The 16,713-nt window shown below is 38.2% G+C and overlaps 1 protein-coding gene across 2 annotated transcripts in view; it reads right to left on the bottom strand.

The window, feature by feature from the left end:
* Positions 1-2,902: 2,902 nt before the first annotated feature.
* LOC149661816 (monocarboxylate transporter 10-like) overlaps positions 2,903-16,713 on the bottom strand; it is a 58,588-nt gene continuing 44,777 nt past the window's right edge. For both annotated transcript variants that reach the window (XM_089843320.1, XM_089843319.1), the window contains 4 exons: positions 8,409-8,742; positions 7,974-8,256; positions 4,796-5,177; positions 2,903-4,724 (listed from right to left, as the gene is read on the bottom strand). In XM_089843320.1, the coding sequence (XP_089699446.1) occupies positions 4,009-4,724; positions 4,796-5,177; positions 7,974-8,256; positions 8,409-8,742 (1,715 nt within the window). In that variant the 3' untranslated portion in view covers positions 2,903-4,008. The remainder of the gene's footprint in view (positions 4,725-4,795; positions 5,178-7,973; positions 8,257-8,408; positions 8,743-16,713) is intronic.

The raw sequence follows: 16,713 nt of genomic DNA, 5'->3' as shown, positions 1-16,713 counted from the left end.
CTAGTGATTTTTGACAAGCTCGCTGACACCTAAGGGGGAACCTTTTTTTAAAACTCTGTTTCAAAGGCATTTTGCAATTAGGTAAAAGATCTATAGCGAGTAACTGGCGGTACAGTTTCTAGGCCTATTACTATTGCAAATTCAATATGAAATGGACCGTAGATCCTCACACGCGTTCTGGCTGTGATTAAACCTTAAAACCGAAGCCAAAATCATCGGGGAATCATAGTGAACAAATTAGTTATTTTTTTGGAACCAATTCAAAGCGTGTAACGAACGAAATATTCTTGCGCCATTTTAACTATTTCCGCAGCTGAGGATCTGGTATTTTTTTTATTTTTTTGAGGTTTCTTTGTTTCCTTCTATATTTTTCTTCTGTCTCAGGATCTTTTGACTTTTTTTCGCGCCTTTTGCGAAGTGTTTTCTTTACACCGAGCTTTGATGAATAGCGGGGCTCATCTGTTAAAAAGCGCGCGAACCAGGATTTTCGCTCTGAAGATTTTATTTCCTCGTCATTAACTTTGTTGGATATGAAACGTGTATACTTGTAGGCCTGCAAGTTGTAATAGGCTAGAGCTTCCAGCATCTTCCCTATGTGTACCTACTACTGAGCGCCAGTTCCCTTGAGGCCCCGTAACATATTGGCTCTTTCTCTTGGTTTTCAAATATTTATACATTTATAAACAAGAATTAAGGTTGAAAGTATAGCCAAAAGCGTAATACTAACTTTCAGCTGAGAGTTGACATCTATTTTTCCCTTTCTATGGAGATATATTATTCCTTAACTCCGCTTTTTACTCTATTGAATTAAAGTTTATAATCTATTTAAATACAACACGGGTATTTATTTTAGTAGGGAAAAAATGCGAGGAGTTGAAGGATAAAGGTAGATAATTAGATAGGGCCAAGAACCCAAGTAGAACCCGTGAGAACGAATATGCAGTTGGGGAAAAAACCACCCTGGGATCATGGGTTTATCTTTAAACAGGGCCGTCTTAAGGCATGGGCTATATGGGCTATAGCCCAGGGCCCCGCGTGAATTGGGGGCCCCAAAGTTCTTAATCAAAAAGTAGGCAATACATAATTATGGCCTTAACCCTTCGAGGAAATATTAAGTTGGGAACAAACTTTCTAACCAAAATCCCTGCGAACCCACTTTCAAAAGAGGTTCATAGCCTACACTAGGTATCATGTCCTCAACCACCCTTTTCAGATAGATTCGCACATGCGTACAGAGAGAAAAGTATATCCAGCCCAAGATGCAGCCATGTCATCGTTCTATTCTCTTACTCCTTTGGCATTAATTTGGGAGAGCTAAACTTTTTTATTGTTCCGACCGACTGAAAAATCAAAACCCTAGTTCCCGTTCGTCACATCAAAGAAACACTGATTAGTAACAAGTCACCCAATTTTGGTTTAGCGGTTAGCCAAATTCAATCGGTTTATTAAATCTAATCAACTCAATGTCTTTCAATCTAAACTGTATTTTCACTTTACTTAATCTGTTACTTTATATGTTTACTACGTTCATCAAGGCCTGTGCGCGGCTTTGATTTTCATTTTTCGTTTGGCAATTTAAGTAATCGGATTCCCTCGTCCGAGAGCGCTGTTAGCTAGACTTAAGGAATTTGAAATGTTCATTTTCTTGCGCTTCGAATTAGAAATGTTCATTTTCGTGCGCTTGGCACTAGAAATGTTCATTTTCGGGCACGTTTTGGTCCAGATCGCAATGCCATCTCGCGATAAAATAGATAAAAATCCCCAATTCTTTCCCAAGTTGATGCTTACAAGTTTTATTCTCGTGAGAACCGGTCCCTTCGGTCATGGCCAACTTAGATTACCGGTGGTAGAAGGCCTGCCAGCTTTACCCGAGCCCCATGTTCCGACTTTCGCCGTTAGGTGCGCTACCAACCCAGTTTTCCTCATAATGCTTTTTCTATGGGAAAAAAAATTCGGAAGTGGACTCGGTTTAAGAGCATTTTTAATATAATTACCGATTTGTTTCGTGGCCGGATTTTAAATGAGAAGTCAAGTAAGTTTTAATTTATATTTTGAGACCTATTTCATAATTTTCCGTCCGTTATTTGACGAGTAATCAACATTCAAAGTAGGGGACGAAAAATTATGAAATAGGTCTTTAAATATAAATTAAAACTTACTTGACTTCTCATTTAAAACTCGGCCAGGAAAAAATTGGTAAAGATATTAAAAATGCTCTTAAACCGAGTCCACTTCCGAATTTCTTTTCCCATAGAAAAAGCATTATGAGGAAAACTGGGTTGGTAGCGCACCTAACGGCGAAAGTCGGAACTAGGGGCGATTTTGCTTGTCGTTTTTTAACATGGGGCTCGGGTAAAGCTGGCAGGCCTTCTACCACCAGTAATCTAAGTTGGCCATGCTTCGGTCAAAGATTCTGTTTTAATTGTCATGATTACTCACATCTCCTCAAGCAGGCAGTTAAAGTTATTTTTACTATAGAAATTAATGAATTTTTTTTCACAATACCGGGGACAACATCATCGGATTCTCATTTACACCAAAAGGATAATGTATCTCAGTAAGAGCCTGATGAGCGTTAAATTGAAAGAGAAAGCTTATCGCTACTGTATTAGAACATCATGTTGACGCTCTTCCTGGAATTTGTATATTTTTTATGAGTCTGATGACATGAAGTTATTTTGTTAAATGCTGACTCAAGTGTTTTACAACTAAATATTTATTTTTTTATGTTGCTGAAATAATTAGCCCTGGGCCCCATGACGCCTTAAGACGGCCCTGTCTTTAAACGTTCTTAGGTCTAACGTGAGTTCTTGGTAGGGCAATTTTAAAACCTTTGGAACTTTGTTTTCCACTAAGAAGCTTAGGAATTGAAGAATATAAGTGAATAAAAGCATAACCCAATTACGATTTAAACTCTGTTTATTCAAGGAACCCTGTATTTTGTTTTGTACCCCGAATACAAATTCATCCACTTTGATTGTTTTAAAATGTTTTAAACGTTTGTTATTGGAAGACAAAATTGTTTCTCCCTCTCGAGGTTTTTTAATATTGGTTATTCTCTTTTCTTTTTTCACCCAATCTTTCTCTTCTTTTTTGTTACGATACAATCAAATTTTGGTGGATGTTGGGGTTGAGATTATAATACGGAGTATTTGTTTCTTTTAAAATATACAGACTTTATTAAAGGGGGCGGGAAGGGACGTTTATTATAGTTTAATTTCAAATTTGAAAAATTAAATTATTAAAATATAATTAAACCCAAATGTGAGCGATATATATAAATATCAATTTAATAACCCCCTTCTTTTCATCAGTGTAAAGCGAATAGTATACAATATTATCTGGTCTTTTCTTGAAAAATTCCTTCTTCCTTTTGAAAACATCTCAAATTTTATACACTCTTTTGTTTTAATTAGGTCTATCACGAAGGTAGCACCGTTTTTATATAATTTTTTTTGTGTGTGAAAAAGACTAATTTTTAATCTACGACAGAAAGTTTTCTCAATTTATTTCTTTAAGTATTTGTGCTTATAGACAAAAATGATGGCAATATATTAATTATAATAATTCTTTTTTTGAAATATTTAGGCAAGTTTTAGCTTTAATATTTTATACAAATATCACCCGAAATATAAATAAATTATGTGTCATGAATTTATTCGTATACTTACCCGTTAATATAGAATGTTCATTTAAAATAATATTTAATTCAATTGGTTTATACCACATACCCGAGCGCTTAAATCTATATTTCCGAGTGTATATGAATAAATTCATGATATGACATACGTAATACCTCGATTAATAATGAGTTCAAAACTAATTGGAGACCAAATAGATTGATTTAAGTTAACTCTAATCTTTCTCTGGAACTTTCCCTTACATAAATAGTTTGTCTTTTGTCGTAAAAGTCTCTTTTCCCTTATAGTAATCGAAAATATAAAATGCGTTTCGCTCACTAATTTAAATTCAATTAAAAACGTTGGTTTTAATTTATAAATACTTAAATCAAACCATGGTTGTGACTTCCCTGGTTTCGTCTTCTTCGACGGGTATCGAATTGACAACATTATTGTTCTTTGTCGCGTTGGCCACTAAGTTTGTCACAGGGGCTAGCGTTTGTTCGGTGGCGCTCATACGAAGACCACTCTCTTCCTCTATTATCATGTCCGCGCTACGTATATCCGGTAAATGTCTCATACAGTTGGGACAGTGATTGGGCGGCGTGGCCGTCTTCAAGACGGACACTCGTTTGAAAGGGCGAAAGAACGTCCGTTTAGTCGGTCCTTCGACCTCGTTATTTTTGGTTAAATTGTTCTCGAACTCGGACAACATCAAGTATTTTTCTTCGCGGTTGCAACTCGTGATGCAATCGTCCATAAAATCCTCCATGAAGTTGTCCATCACTACTTCCTCCGAGATGCAAGTCAACTCTTGTCGACGCAAATCCGCGTAGTTGCTAAAGGTCAGGCTGCGTTGTTGCGTCCTCGATAGCGCTGGAGTCCTACCACCAAAGATTGAATCCTGGAAAGACGATCTTCGACTGAAGGTTCGACTGAAACAAGCGTCGGAACATCGCCTGCCGTCGGACATTAAGCTCATTTTGCGACGTTGCAACTTTTTCTTGTGGGCATCGATCAGAAAGAGGGAAAGGCTACCCAAAAAGACGAAAGCCGAGGCGAAGTAGAAACCGGTCTTTACGCCGTACTTTTCGTTTAAATAACCTGCGTCAAAATGAAAAACTTCAACATCATAGTCCAAAGAAATTATATTTATTACTACTACTACTACTTACAAGTCAGGGGTACCCCAACCAAATTGGGTATGGCTTGACTGCATTGGACGAAACCCCAAGCTCGGGGAAAATTTCTGGCTCGGACTTTTTCGAAAGTGTACATTTTGAGAGAGTACTGATAACCCCCGTAGAAGATGCCGTAGATCCAAACGAAGAGGACGTAGCCATTGTAAGCGTCCAAGGCAGTGAAGGCCAAGAGAGAAGCGGCCAACATAAAGGAAGCCGCTTGGAACAAATACTGCCTGGCGATCATACACTGGACACTCTTCTTGACCACGATGAAACCGAAAGCGCCACTTCCCAGTGTGAAGGCCACGCCCAGGAAGATTTGCAGTAATTGCAAGGAATGAGGAGAAAAGCCTTCCTTGTGACCTTCGTAGATCTACAATTACCAAAAGACAATAGGAAACGTTTATAACCTAATCCATATTTTAAACATATTTAAAGTCAGACGGCGACCTAAATGGAAAGGAAAGTGGGAAATCCATGTCTGGTTTCTCGTTCAATTTGCGTAAATTTCGCTTATAAAGGGAATGAGGATCGATTATCATTCAAGTCACCTAAACCACGCCGCGTCTGAAGCTGAATGGACGAATTTAAATCTTTCTTAAAGGAAGAGTGAAAAATAGGACAATATTTCGGTTTATGTAATTAGAGGATGCGTTAGGCCTAACTGCGTCCCACTATTCCATCCTTCCTTTAACATATTCCACTCTCGCGCGCGCGTTTGGAAAGAGAGTCTGTTTCTTTTTAAGATTGGGTCCCAGGTCGGACTATTATTCAAACCGACCATACATCCCATCCAGAGAACCTCTTTAGCTCGCTTTAGCGTGATATTTAAACGAAGAGATAGAAAGTGGTGTCGGCGGCAGCCTTTTTCATTGAGATAAATACGTCAAACCTAGAAATAAATGAGCTAACTCTAGCCTCTTAAGCGTTTCTAAGTTGGCTTAAAACAGGGCTTGAGGAAAAGCAAAAATAAACATTCGGCTCCTAAATTAGAGTCGACATTTCCCGTGAGGTCTAAGCCAGCTAGGATTTCAGTGTAATTTAGCTTTGAATTGATAAATTTGGAGTTAATAGTACCCAGATTAATGTTCACCTTTCCGATCATGGGTCAATGCAGTCCTTCAGGCTCATTATTTTCCCATTCTTATACAGGTATACCCAAGAATTTAACTAGCCATATGTTATCTTTCCATATACCAAGAAGTACTGCACGACTTTTACTCGTAAGAATGGATAAAGAAATATTGAATCTCTCCTTTGGTATTGTAATATTCAATCGCGATCTTCATCCATCTCTCGCGTTCGAAGCTTAGCAATGTCAAAATGATATCGTAAATATCTCCTTTCTTCTTTAGATACTGGCATAGTAAGAGAAGTCTTAAGAGAGTGGGATGGATATCTAGATAGCTTGAACTTCTAGATAGTGCGCAAGAAGTTCTGTAACTATCTGTTCCCTCTACAAGAAATATTTACGTATGTTTTGCGAATTGGTGGCATAAAAACTGTAGGGGTATATCAAACTTAATTCTCGCGTCTCTCATCTCTCTGTACCGTTCGCGGTGTACGTAACACGGTGGAAACCAGTGACCCGCCATCGCTCTATACGAATCTGGACTCTCACTTATCATGTGGCCCTTTTAAATCTCGCTCACCGCTTCGCTTTCTTGCTTGAATCTTTAAGTTCCCAGAGATAAAAACGTTATACACGCGCTTCTCTTTCATTCGGAGTCCATGGGGATAACATATCCGTGACCTCAAGAGGACGAGTAGTTTTAGTATCTCCCTCAGAGGACGTACAGTCCGGGTCATGGAGTTTGTTTCCCATCTCTTATGTTATTCCAGTAAATTTGCAATGACTCAAGATATCCAGGGTTATTTAGAGGTAAATCAAGTCGAAGTAATACATATCGACTTTTTCTTCATAGATATCCCCCCTATCAGTTGTGCCAAATATTATAAAAGTTTTTGATAATTTTGGGTTGTATTCTACTTCTGATGGTGGAGTATATAAGGAAATTTCTGATTCTAACATGTTTAATACTTTTGGTAAAGTATACTATGGTACGAGAGAAGCTATTTAGACTATCTCTTCTTCGGCCAAATCTCGGAAGTCGCGGGCCTTGCGGCGCCGGGCGAGAATAAAATTATAATAAATCCGAAGCCGTCGGTCACTTTTTTGGATGTCGTATAGCTCGACGTTTTTTTTATCTCTCTCTCACTCTCTCAATCGAAAGATCGTGGTCCTAGGAACAGTCCGTAAATCAAAAACAAAAAAATCTAGCAATGTTCTTTTCTAAGTTCTGAAGAAGAGGATACATCAAACGCCCCATGAAGAGTAAAAAGAGACTCGATCCCCCTGCATCCTCAAAAAAGTTACATCTTTGACCACGATATTTCTTTAGCTTTCTGCTTTTATGATATCTCCCAGCCCCTAGATAGATAGAATTTTTATTTGGAATGAAGAAAAAAATCCCATCTCTATTCAGTTTTGTGTATTACGCGTGGAAGTTTTCCTCGGGGAGACTCGTTCCATTCCCGCTTGGTTTTCTAATGGAATGAAACTATATATCTAGAGGATATGTTGCTTTTGGATGAGACTTAACTTTCCTGACTGGCCGAAAAGAACATTAAAAATATTAGCTTCAATTTTTTATAGGGTTAAAGTAGAACTGTCAAGAGCCATATTTTAACGGCTTTGCAGTTACGAGACAAAGCAAGGGCTCTCAGACCAGCGGTACGCGTGTATAAAAAGAACACGCCTCTGTTCACGAGCAATAACAATTTATAATCCTTTTTTTCTCTGGGCCTATTACTTTTAGCTTCTAATCCTTTTGTTTTTTGCCTGGTAGCGTTTTTTAAAAACCTCCTGCCACGGTTCTTTCTCGGTTTTTGTCATAGATATCGGGTATAATGTATCGGAGCATGAATATGAAAGAGTATCTTGATTTCTTAATCTATCCTTATACTACGTAGGTTATTTTAGATGACTATGAGTCGCTTGTCTACGTGCTATAAAGTTTAAATGGGGATTAATTGATTTTCCACGGAAAGGGAGGGTTGTTTGGGGAAAGAAGCGGTTTCATTTTGACCATCTGACGGATCCAGGAAATTTCAATGGGAATGGAAGAGGAGGAGTTGGGGAAGAAAATAAGCGTTTTTAAGGTTTTACCAAAAGCATGACGGGTGCGTGGGATCCGAAGGCGGTTAAGCCAACGCCACAGACTAGAATCTGAACGGTTCTCGACTTGAGGACTCCGAAGTCGAAAAAGGGCGGTTTATCGTGTTGGGCGCTCTTGTCTTTGGCCTTGGAACGTTTCTGGAGGCTCTTGAGGTGAAGTATGGCTCTCCTCTGGGGGTGGTACAGAGACGCTGGACGGTAGAAGACCCCGAGAATGAAAGTGACGAACACCAGGCCCGTCACCGCTTGAAGACCTAATCGCCAACCGATGGAACTAATGGAATGAAAAGAGGAAAATTAAATTGATCGACCTTTGATGCGTTCATCGTTTTTTCGGATGATTATATGCCAATTTTGTCCACGAATCATCTCTAATAGGATAACTTAAAAAATATTGTTTCTGAAAGAAATAAGAAACGTACCCACCTAGTGCACTCCTTGAGAAAGAGGGGCATGACAGAAAGACCCAAGCCTGTTCCCAAAGAGATGATGATTTCGACAACTTCGCGACGTTTCTTAAAGTACTGTCCCACCATCAAGGACGAAGTGTCCCGAGTGATGCATACTCCAACGCCGACTATGATGCCGTAGCTGAGGTAAAGCTGATGAAACTGCGAGGCGAACGAGGTGAAGAGGCATCCCAGAGCCGAAACGAGTCCTCCTAGGACAGCCAGTAAGCGGGTACTCTTCCGGCGACAAATAGCCACCACCACCGGAGAAAAGAACAAGGCAATCGATGTTGATAAAGCTCCAAGACAAACTGCGAATAAAAATAAAGAACTATAAAGACACTGTCAAGAGACGGCGAGAAACTCCATCAACTCTTAGAGGGCGCCTTCTTTATTTACGATGTTTATTCGGTTATAAGCCTAATATCGTCTGTACCCTTTAGTCGAATGAAAAGATCGCGACATTATGGAAGCGGGTCGTTAGGTTTTACCGAGAACCTGCATGAGAAACTAAATTGACTGGACCACCGTCTTTAATTAAGCTCACTCGTTTTTTCTGATCTGGAATTTTAGGATGAAAATGCAAAGAGTAAAAACTTTAGGAACAGTTTTTTGTGTGTATGTATTTATTGTGACTATACCCTTTATAGTTTCTATAGTAAATAATTACTGGAGACGCCGTAACACGGAAGACCGCGTAGCTCGTAAAAGAAAGAATTATAGTTGGAAGACTACAGGTTTGTTCCAACTAGAGGATACAATTCGGTCGGAAGTATTCGTCCGTTAGGCTTGTATCGCGTTAGAAGAAGAGTGAAATATTTTGGGCTTTATTGCATACTTTGCTTGAAATCCGCAAAAGACTGTCCCGTCTGGTAGATTCAATTGAGTTAAGCGCAAACCTTAGGACATCTTCATTAACTGTTGGGAAAGGGTTTGTTGTATTCTCGAACTGATACCAACTATACCTTCAGTTATTGTCTTTCCAAAGAAGGAAAGATTTATGGTGAAGATGGAATAGACCTAACCTTCTTGATATCAAAGATATTTTCGCTAGTATAGGTTGTCTACAGGCTTTCGCCATCCAGAGAAGCTATAACTGCGCGATGAAAGGCCACGTTCTATACTCTATATCTCTAATACAACGCGAATTACCCACACGAGATCCTTTATGATTCGGTTAGGCCCCTTTGGGAACTTAACCTGTCCCGTATTGTTGGGCATTCTAGGGGAAGCCTCGGAAAGAAATGAAAAGTGACTTTCTCTCCCATTTTCGGCGTGGCCATCCGAGTCTGGCGGTATTAATGAATAATAGGACGTATAGTAAAAGAATCTTCTCCCAGTTGGGTGCATATGACGTTGAGGAAAGACCAAGGTTAAAACCTCGAAGGCACTGCATGATATCCGAGTTGACCGGACATTGAAAGATGTTGGAAGGCGGCAAAAGGACTATCTTACTTCCGGCCAAGACCGATTAAAAACTACGGGGTCTCTTTTCTTTATATTAGAAAGTCAACCTCTGTGGTATAAACATTCGAGTTGATAAAGTTATTGAAGTCAAAGTACGAAATTACAACAAATAAAACCAACTTGGGCCTCGATGTCACAATACCCTCGCGAACGATTAATGGTCTTAACTTGTTTAAAGTTACTTTCGCTACGTAGGGGGTAAGAACAGAATTGTCACAATGTTGCCCCGACTTTTGAGAGACCATTGATAATCGAGTTGAATTGCAAAGGGTTTGGATTTCGCGTAGGAGGGACGTTTATGAGTTTTTGAAGAAGTGAACTCTGTACATTTATGCCATCCCCTTTAAAAGCAGCCGCAAAATAATATTAATTGAAGTTATTTCATACTTTTAACGACACTTGGGTGTCTTCCTGCGAGGGTAGTAAATATTAAAGGGTTATATATGTTATTACAAAATAATGTCTTGAATAACAAATCGTTCATCAAATTCCGAGATTTTCCAGAGACAAGTCACGAGTCAACATTTATTGACTTTTTACAACTCCCTTGACGTCAAATAATTCCTTTTATAGAAGAAGTAAATATCAACGAAAACACTTTAGTCTCTGAGGTTCCTTAAGGCCCATTCACATAGGGAAATTCTGTTTATTTACTCGTATTACTTAACATGTGGAAACACTTAAAACAGGAGTTTGTTAGTGCGATTAGGGCTTATGATGTTGCGGTGGAGGAAAAACTAAAACAAACAACATATTAAAAAGTTGATTTGTTCAACCCGAATTTGAGGCGACAATGTTTATTTACTCGCTGGCTAGACTAGTGTTCGTATTAAAAATTCCACGCCTAAATATACCCGTTCCCTAGATCCTTTTAACTAAGTCCCGGACCACTCCACTCTTTTGGGGATTAATGTCGAGATGAGCTTGTCATTCAAGATCCTTTAACGATCTCCACTCTATTCGTGTCTGCGTATGATGTGAGCTGCCCTCCCGAAATAGCCAAAGACGAATTTATGATACGTTCTAAATATTTTGCCAAGCTCGTACGTAACGCGTGCCGCTAAAACGTTTACGTTGAACCCTCGCGACGTAATCGTTTCGTTTGGCACAACGAAATTAATCGAGCTTCCTCGCTAGATTTACTGCCGCGTCGGGTACGAGCCCATTATTCCAAGATGACGGGCTAGAGCCTTTAGTTTATTTTCACTTCGCATGGCGCTTTCCCAACCCGAAGGTGAGAGCTGCTAGGAAGTGATCGCCCTCTTTAGCGGTAAAGCGGCTCGTTTTTGTAGTTTGTCCACCCTAATCCCAGTAATACCCTTGAGAGTTGAAGAACTGTTTCAAAGCACATAATTTTTCACCTTGCTTATCACTTCAGCTTCATTATAGTACGTTTCACGAACAAAGTACCGAAGAGTGTTCTGGGAGCACCAATGAATTGAGCGCAATGCGATTTTAAGCTTCGTTTCCTGCTTCCCAAAAGTTATACCTTCATTAACCAAGTGTTCACGGAAATCCATTTGAGTGAAAACTATGAATAGGTTTGAAGTCTTACGAGGGTGATTTTTCTTGCAATCAACAACCTTTGATTTTTTTCCTCCACTACCTTCACTTCATTAATCAACTCTTGGCGGATATGCTTTTAAAAGAATCTGGAATCCTGAACTGATTCACTTTCGTTTCTTCTGTCTACGTCCCGGATATTGAAAGATCGTCCTCTTTCCTGGTTCGATTGGGTTGGGTGGTACCCATCCTCCAAATCGAAGAAAGATTACCTACGTCTTTGACAACGTTACGGCAGCGAATAGGGTAGGGTACATAGCAGTACACTCAGAAGGAACGTTCAACGATTAATCAGGACAGAAGCCCCTGGCTCTCATCCCATCTGTTTTGAATCCAAGGTATTTTAATGGGTGACGTGCGGAATAGCGTCAAACTCTTCTTTTGTCAAGTGGAGAGTTTTTACGTCTAATATACTCCGTCGACGTTTTATCTTGTCAGCCGAAAGATGTTACCTTATGGTTGTCCGATGTTAATCCCAACTTTGACCTCGCTGAAAGGATAAAATGAAGTCGCGATGGTGCAATTGAGATTGAGTAGCTGGAAAAGATTGGGTTTCTTTTTACAATCCGTACGGAATGGTACGGTCCATCCTCTTTTTGAGAAAGCGAAATTTAACGAGCTTTTGAATCGTCTACGAGACGAATATTTACATGTATACACACATACGTAATCGGAGCCTTGAATTATTGTTATCCCCAGTTCTTTCCTTATACTAGAGAGCTTAAGTTCTTCGAAATGAAACCTTACTTTTCCTTATAGCCTGTACGGTTCCACTCGCTTTTTCGGGTCTTGCTTAAACTACCTAAAACCTCGTATGCTTATGTGGAAATTCCATTTCATTTTTGGCCTTTATAAAATCTCGTGGACCGTTTTATCTATTTTCTTATACATAATACATTAACGCCGAGTCGTGTTTTTCCTCTTTCAAAAGACGTGATAATAATTTTCTCACTTTATATTTTGTTTGAATTTTGGACACACTGCCTAATAATGGCGGGGGAAGCTAGCTTAACGACCTCAAAACTAGTTAACGATAATTGTCAAAAACTCTCACGACATTTTGTTTTATTTTCCTTGTCTCCCCCCCTCCCCTCTCTTTCTTTAAATTCTTTCATTCCATTCTCATTGTGGTCGCTTTTCGAAATTTAGAAAACGATTCCCAGACTTTCGATCACGATTCGTCTTCTTTTTTTTCAAATATTTCTTTGAAACAAGATGAGGGTGAATTAAAGAAACCTCGAAAATTTTACGACTTGAGGCGCCTTTTTTAAATTTGCGCTATTTTTGTTTGTAATGGAATGAAACCCCAAAACCTTCCTTTCTTTCTCGGCTTTAAAAACGTCCGGAAAAAGAAATCTAGAAATGTCCATGAAAAAAAACCCTTTTTCCCATCCGTGACCAACATTTTCTATTTGGCTGAAGATTACGAAAAGACTCAAACTGTTAGGGGTAGAAAAATAATCAGAAGAGTACCAAGCTTGGTCCTATTGCTAAGCCTAGTTCTTGTAGAAATGGAATTGAAATAGTTTTTTGAAGAGGGTATACTGGGTGTTACTGAAAGTTCTAGGAAATTATGGGGGGTGTTCTCTGAGACGAAAATGTTCCATGACATTTTGCCGTCCGAGTTATGATTGGAGTGCTTTAAGGATGCCCCCTTACTGACCATTCTGAAACACCCTGTATGTAGTGTAAAGTTTTTTCGGATGTAATGTCCAGAGAGTCGTCCCGGTTCCGGAACGTCATAAGAGTTTTTTCCCCGCGCTTAAAAAATGCGCAAAGAGTCAACCAGCGACTAGAGGGCTGGAAAAAAAACCTTATTTGTAGTTTGACTATGTAGGGCAGTTATTTACTAGGATGATTGATAAGTGTGTTTTAAAAGAAATTTCTTTTCCATCTCTTTCTGAAAGAATGTAAGGATGTGTTGGGGGGGGGAAATAAACACATCACTCTCAAAGTCTCTGCTCTGCAAGACGTTTCAGGTTTTTTTCACCTCAAAGACCAAATTATTTCATTTATTGAATTCAACTGCAGCTGGGAAAACTTCAAAATTGTTAAGCCTAAATTCAAGTCAGCATCAGTGATAGTTAAGCCTTTGCGTACAAAATTAAGATGATGTTACACGTGTTTAGTTTTGGGCGCGAAGGAGAACGGTTTAACCTCATGCAGCTCCCATTTCTTTATAATCTTTGGGTTGGAGTATCTCCAAAATAGAAGCTTAGTTTTCCCCCTCAAACACTAAGGCGATAATTAATGACATAAAGGAGAGTCATGTTCCACTTCCTCACGCTTGTTAAGCCTAACTAATGAGACCACCACCAAAGGACTAAGCCACTTTTACAAAATTAGGTTCGTTTTCCTCTGGTTTTCCTCTGGTTTTCATCGGATATCTATCTCTATGTAGGGCAGACGATGATGCCTTAATACCTGAAAGGTGATATCGAATTTCCTTTAATCAACGTCAAACACCATAAACATTATTATTAATTTTTATAATTAAAACCATACGAATTGATTGACATTCGATAACAACATATTTCGGGGTTTATCGGTTCACCGATTTTGCTATAAAGTTTGTTCGGATTAGAACAGTTAATAATGAAGGGTAAAGGGGATGTTTTAAAATTGAAGGTAATATACCCCTTTACTCTATTCAACATGTAATCACGAACGTCTATTAATTTCTTCTAAAAAAACCAATACGGGTATATTGACATTTTATAAAAGCGCCCCATTTTTTATTTTGAATTTTTTTCAGAAGTAAAAAATCAAATCTATTCCCTTCAGTCTCTATAGACCCGTCTAAAATACGTCATCGCATTTAGTTTAACTTGCTGAAAAACTAATTTAAATTCTTTCTCGTTGAATAAAAGTGAAGTGAAGTGAAGGGATGGATATAAGAAAAAGGTTTATTTTTTTTTCATTTCCTAATTTTTCATTTTCTCAGAACGTTTAACGTTTTTTCCAATCCGAACAAAAAGTAAAAATCGACAAATGTCAGTTAAATGTTCAAACGATTCGTCTTATTCTTATTTCTTATTTAAAAAAGAGCCCAACCCGCGGGTGTGATTCTGGTTCGAAATTCTTAAATATAATTTTTTTTTCAAATTTGTTTCTCAGCTTCTCGTCATAAAAAAATTGATTTTCAATCGACAGTAAAATTAAACTGTCTTAGCATTTTTTTTTTCAAAAAGAAACTTCGGCTTCCCACGATTTTTATTTTGGCATATGCGGGCGCATCTTTCAAACGTTTTAAAAGCTCGTTACCAATTTCGCAAACCCCTATCTACTTAAAAAGTAAAATTATAACTTTAAGCTTCCGTGAGCGCCGCCGCTTTAGACGTCAAAATTTTCCACCCATGCTACTTTTTCGGTTTTTTGATAATTTGTTGAACCCAGATTTTTTTGATTTTTTAATTCAGCGCAAGCGGAAGGGAAGGTGTTTTGTGATCTTTTCAAAATGGGGGTTTGGTTTACATTAAGAATGGTTTCAATCGTAGTTGTTAATATTGAAAATTTTCTGGTATGATAAAAGCAGTATGAACTAGAAATTTTCTCAGACATCTTGAGCAATATATAGTTGAAGTACGTGGAATTGTTAATTTCCATTACAGGTCAATATTGTACGGAATAGGCAATTCATGGCAATACTAAACTGCAAATTGAAAGTTGCACGTATTTGCGCGCTATGATAGCTACTGGTGAAAGCAAAAGTCTTGCTTATTTTTAATTGTACACCTTCCTGCAAGTTTATACTGATTTCTTTCGTAGAAATTATTGCTATTTTCAGGCCCAATAAGTGTTTTTCTTATCTCTTCTTATATTTAATATTAGAACCTAACTACCAAGATCACGATAAAATATTTTCGCTATAAAATAATACGCGTACAGAAAGTTATACAGAAAATCGTGAAAAAATCCTGAAAATTTTTATCTGGTCACGAAGTATTTTTGTTGGCCGTCTTTTATTGAATTCCCATCCGCTCCTCCTTCTTTTATAGGAAGATTAACTTTTTACAACGAGATGCACTAGATTCTCCGTCAGAAATTCTCTCATCCTTCAAACCAATCTGTCTAAAATATCACGTTTTTTACGAGAGTAGCGGAAGCTTACGTCGTGATACTGATTTTCTTTTTATTTTCAATTTCGATTTAATACCGTGTCGTAATTTAATTTTACAATTTATTCCCATTGGAGTAAAGCAATAACAAGGTTAGGGTATACCTTAGAGGAAATATCTAGCACCTGGAGGTGAATTCATCCGCTAAGACAGTTTCCCAGTTTGATCCATGGTGACAGTCTCATAGTCTGCGTCGATTTTTGCTTCTCCTGTTGTTTTTCCTCTATGCTATCATCAGAAAGCTGTATTGTATGCCTCAGGGAAGAACTGTACTTACAAACCGAAAATAAGCCTAAACCAAAGGTGTTTTCTAGATTAGGCTTAGCTAGTTCTGTTCCTCCACCTCTTTTGGTATTATTCGTACGTGACTGCTTTCCAGTTTTACCAAATCGCGTTTGGGAAAAATGAAATTTACGATTTGTGGTCATGCAGAAGGACCCGCAAATTGCGTGTTCCGCCTTATTAGGCCCGAATTTTATTCCACCCTATATTAATTCTTGTTTTATTTTCAAATTAATTAGTCTATGCATAAGAAGAAAAAATTCACGAATACCCAAATCGATTGGGTTCAATATATTGTTTTTAAGTTCAACTCAAAAACAGGATAAGTCGACATACGTTTGAATATTGTTAAAGGTTTCGTTAGCTAATGATGTTATTGCCTTTTTGCAATGGAGTGGGTATATGGGTAACACGGATTTGTAGGCTATTCTTCTTTTTTACCGTATGCGTTGCCGGGTTATGCCTAGTTTTAATTAAAAAAATTCTTTGTGTTCTTTGTAATACAATGTCATGCATATGCATATATGAATATATAGCATTTTTTCCTCTTGAACTTTTTGGCGTTTTTTGGGAGCATACATAGCCTTATTCGTTATACATACAAACTACAAACTTAGTGGCCCAGAATGTAACGGCGTAACACGCGATATCACGATAATACGACGAAGCTCTTTCATATGGTAAATATTATTTACTACGGAATACACATTAGGGTAATTATATACGTATTGGTTTTTTTTATTGGACAATATTTGCGTTCAGGTTTCGGCTGACTTTCTTGACCTCTATATGGTAACATCTTCAAAGTTCTGCGAAAGTAGTCCACTGATATAAATTAAAGACCAAGGGCTG

The sequence above is a fragment of the Phalangium opilio genome, unplaced genomic scaffold, assembly GCF_054372755.1.
Source record: "Phalangium opilio isolate 3A_F unplaced genomic scaffold, DU_Popi_V2 ptg000070l_1, whole genome shotgun sequence".
NCBI classification, from domain to species: Eukaryota; Metazoa; Arthropoda; class Arachnida; order Opiliones; family Phalangiidae; genus Phalangium; species Phalangium opilio.
Note: the sequence above shows the minus strand (reverse complement) of the source record. Positions and strands in the feature narration are given on the sequence as shown.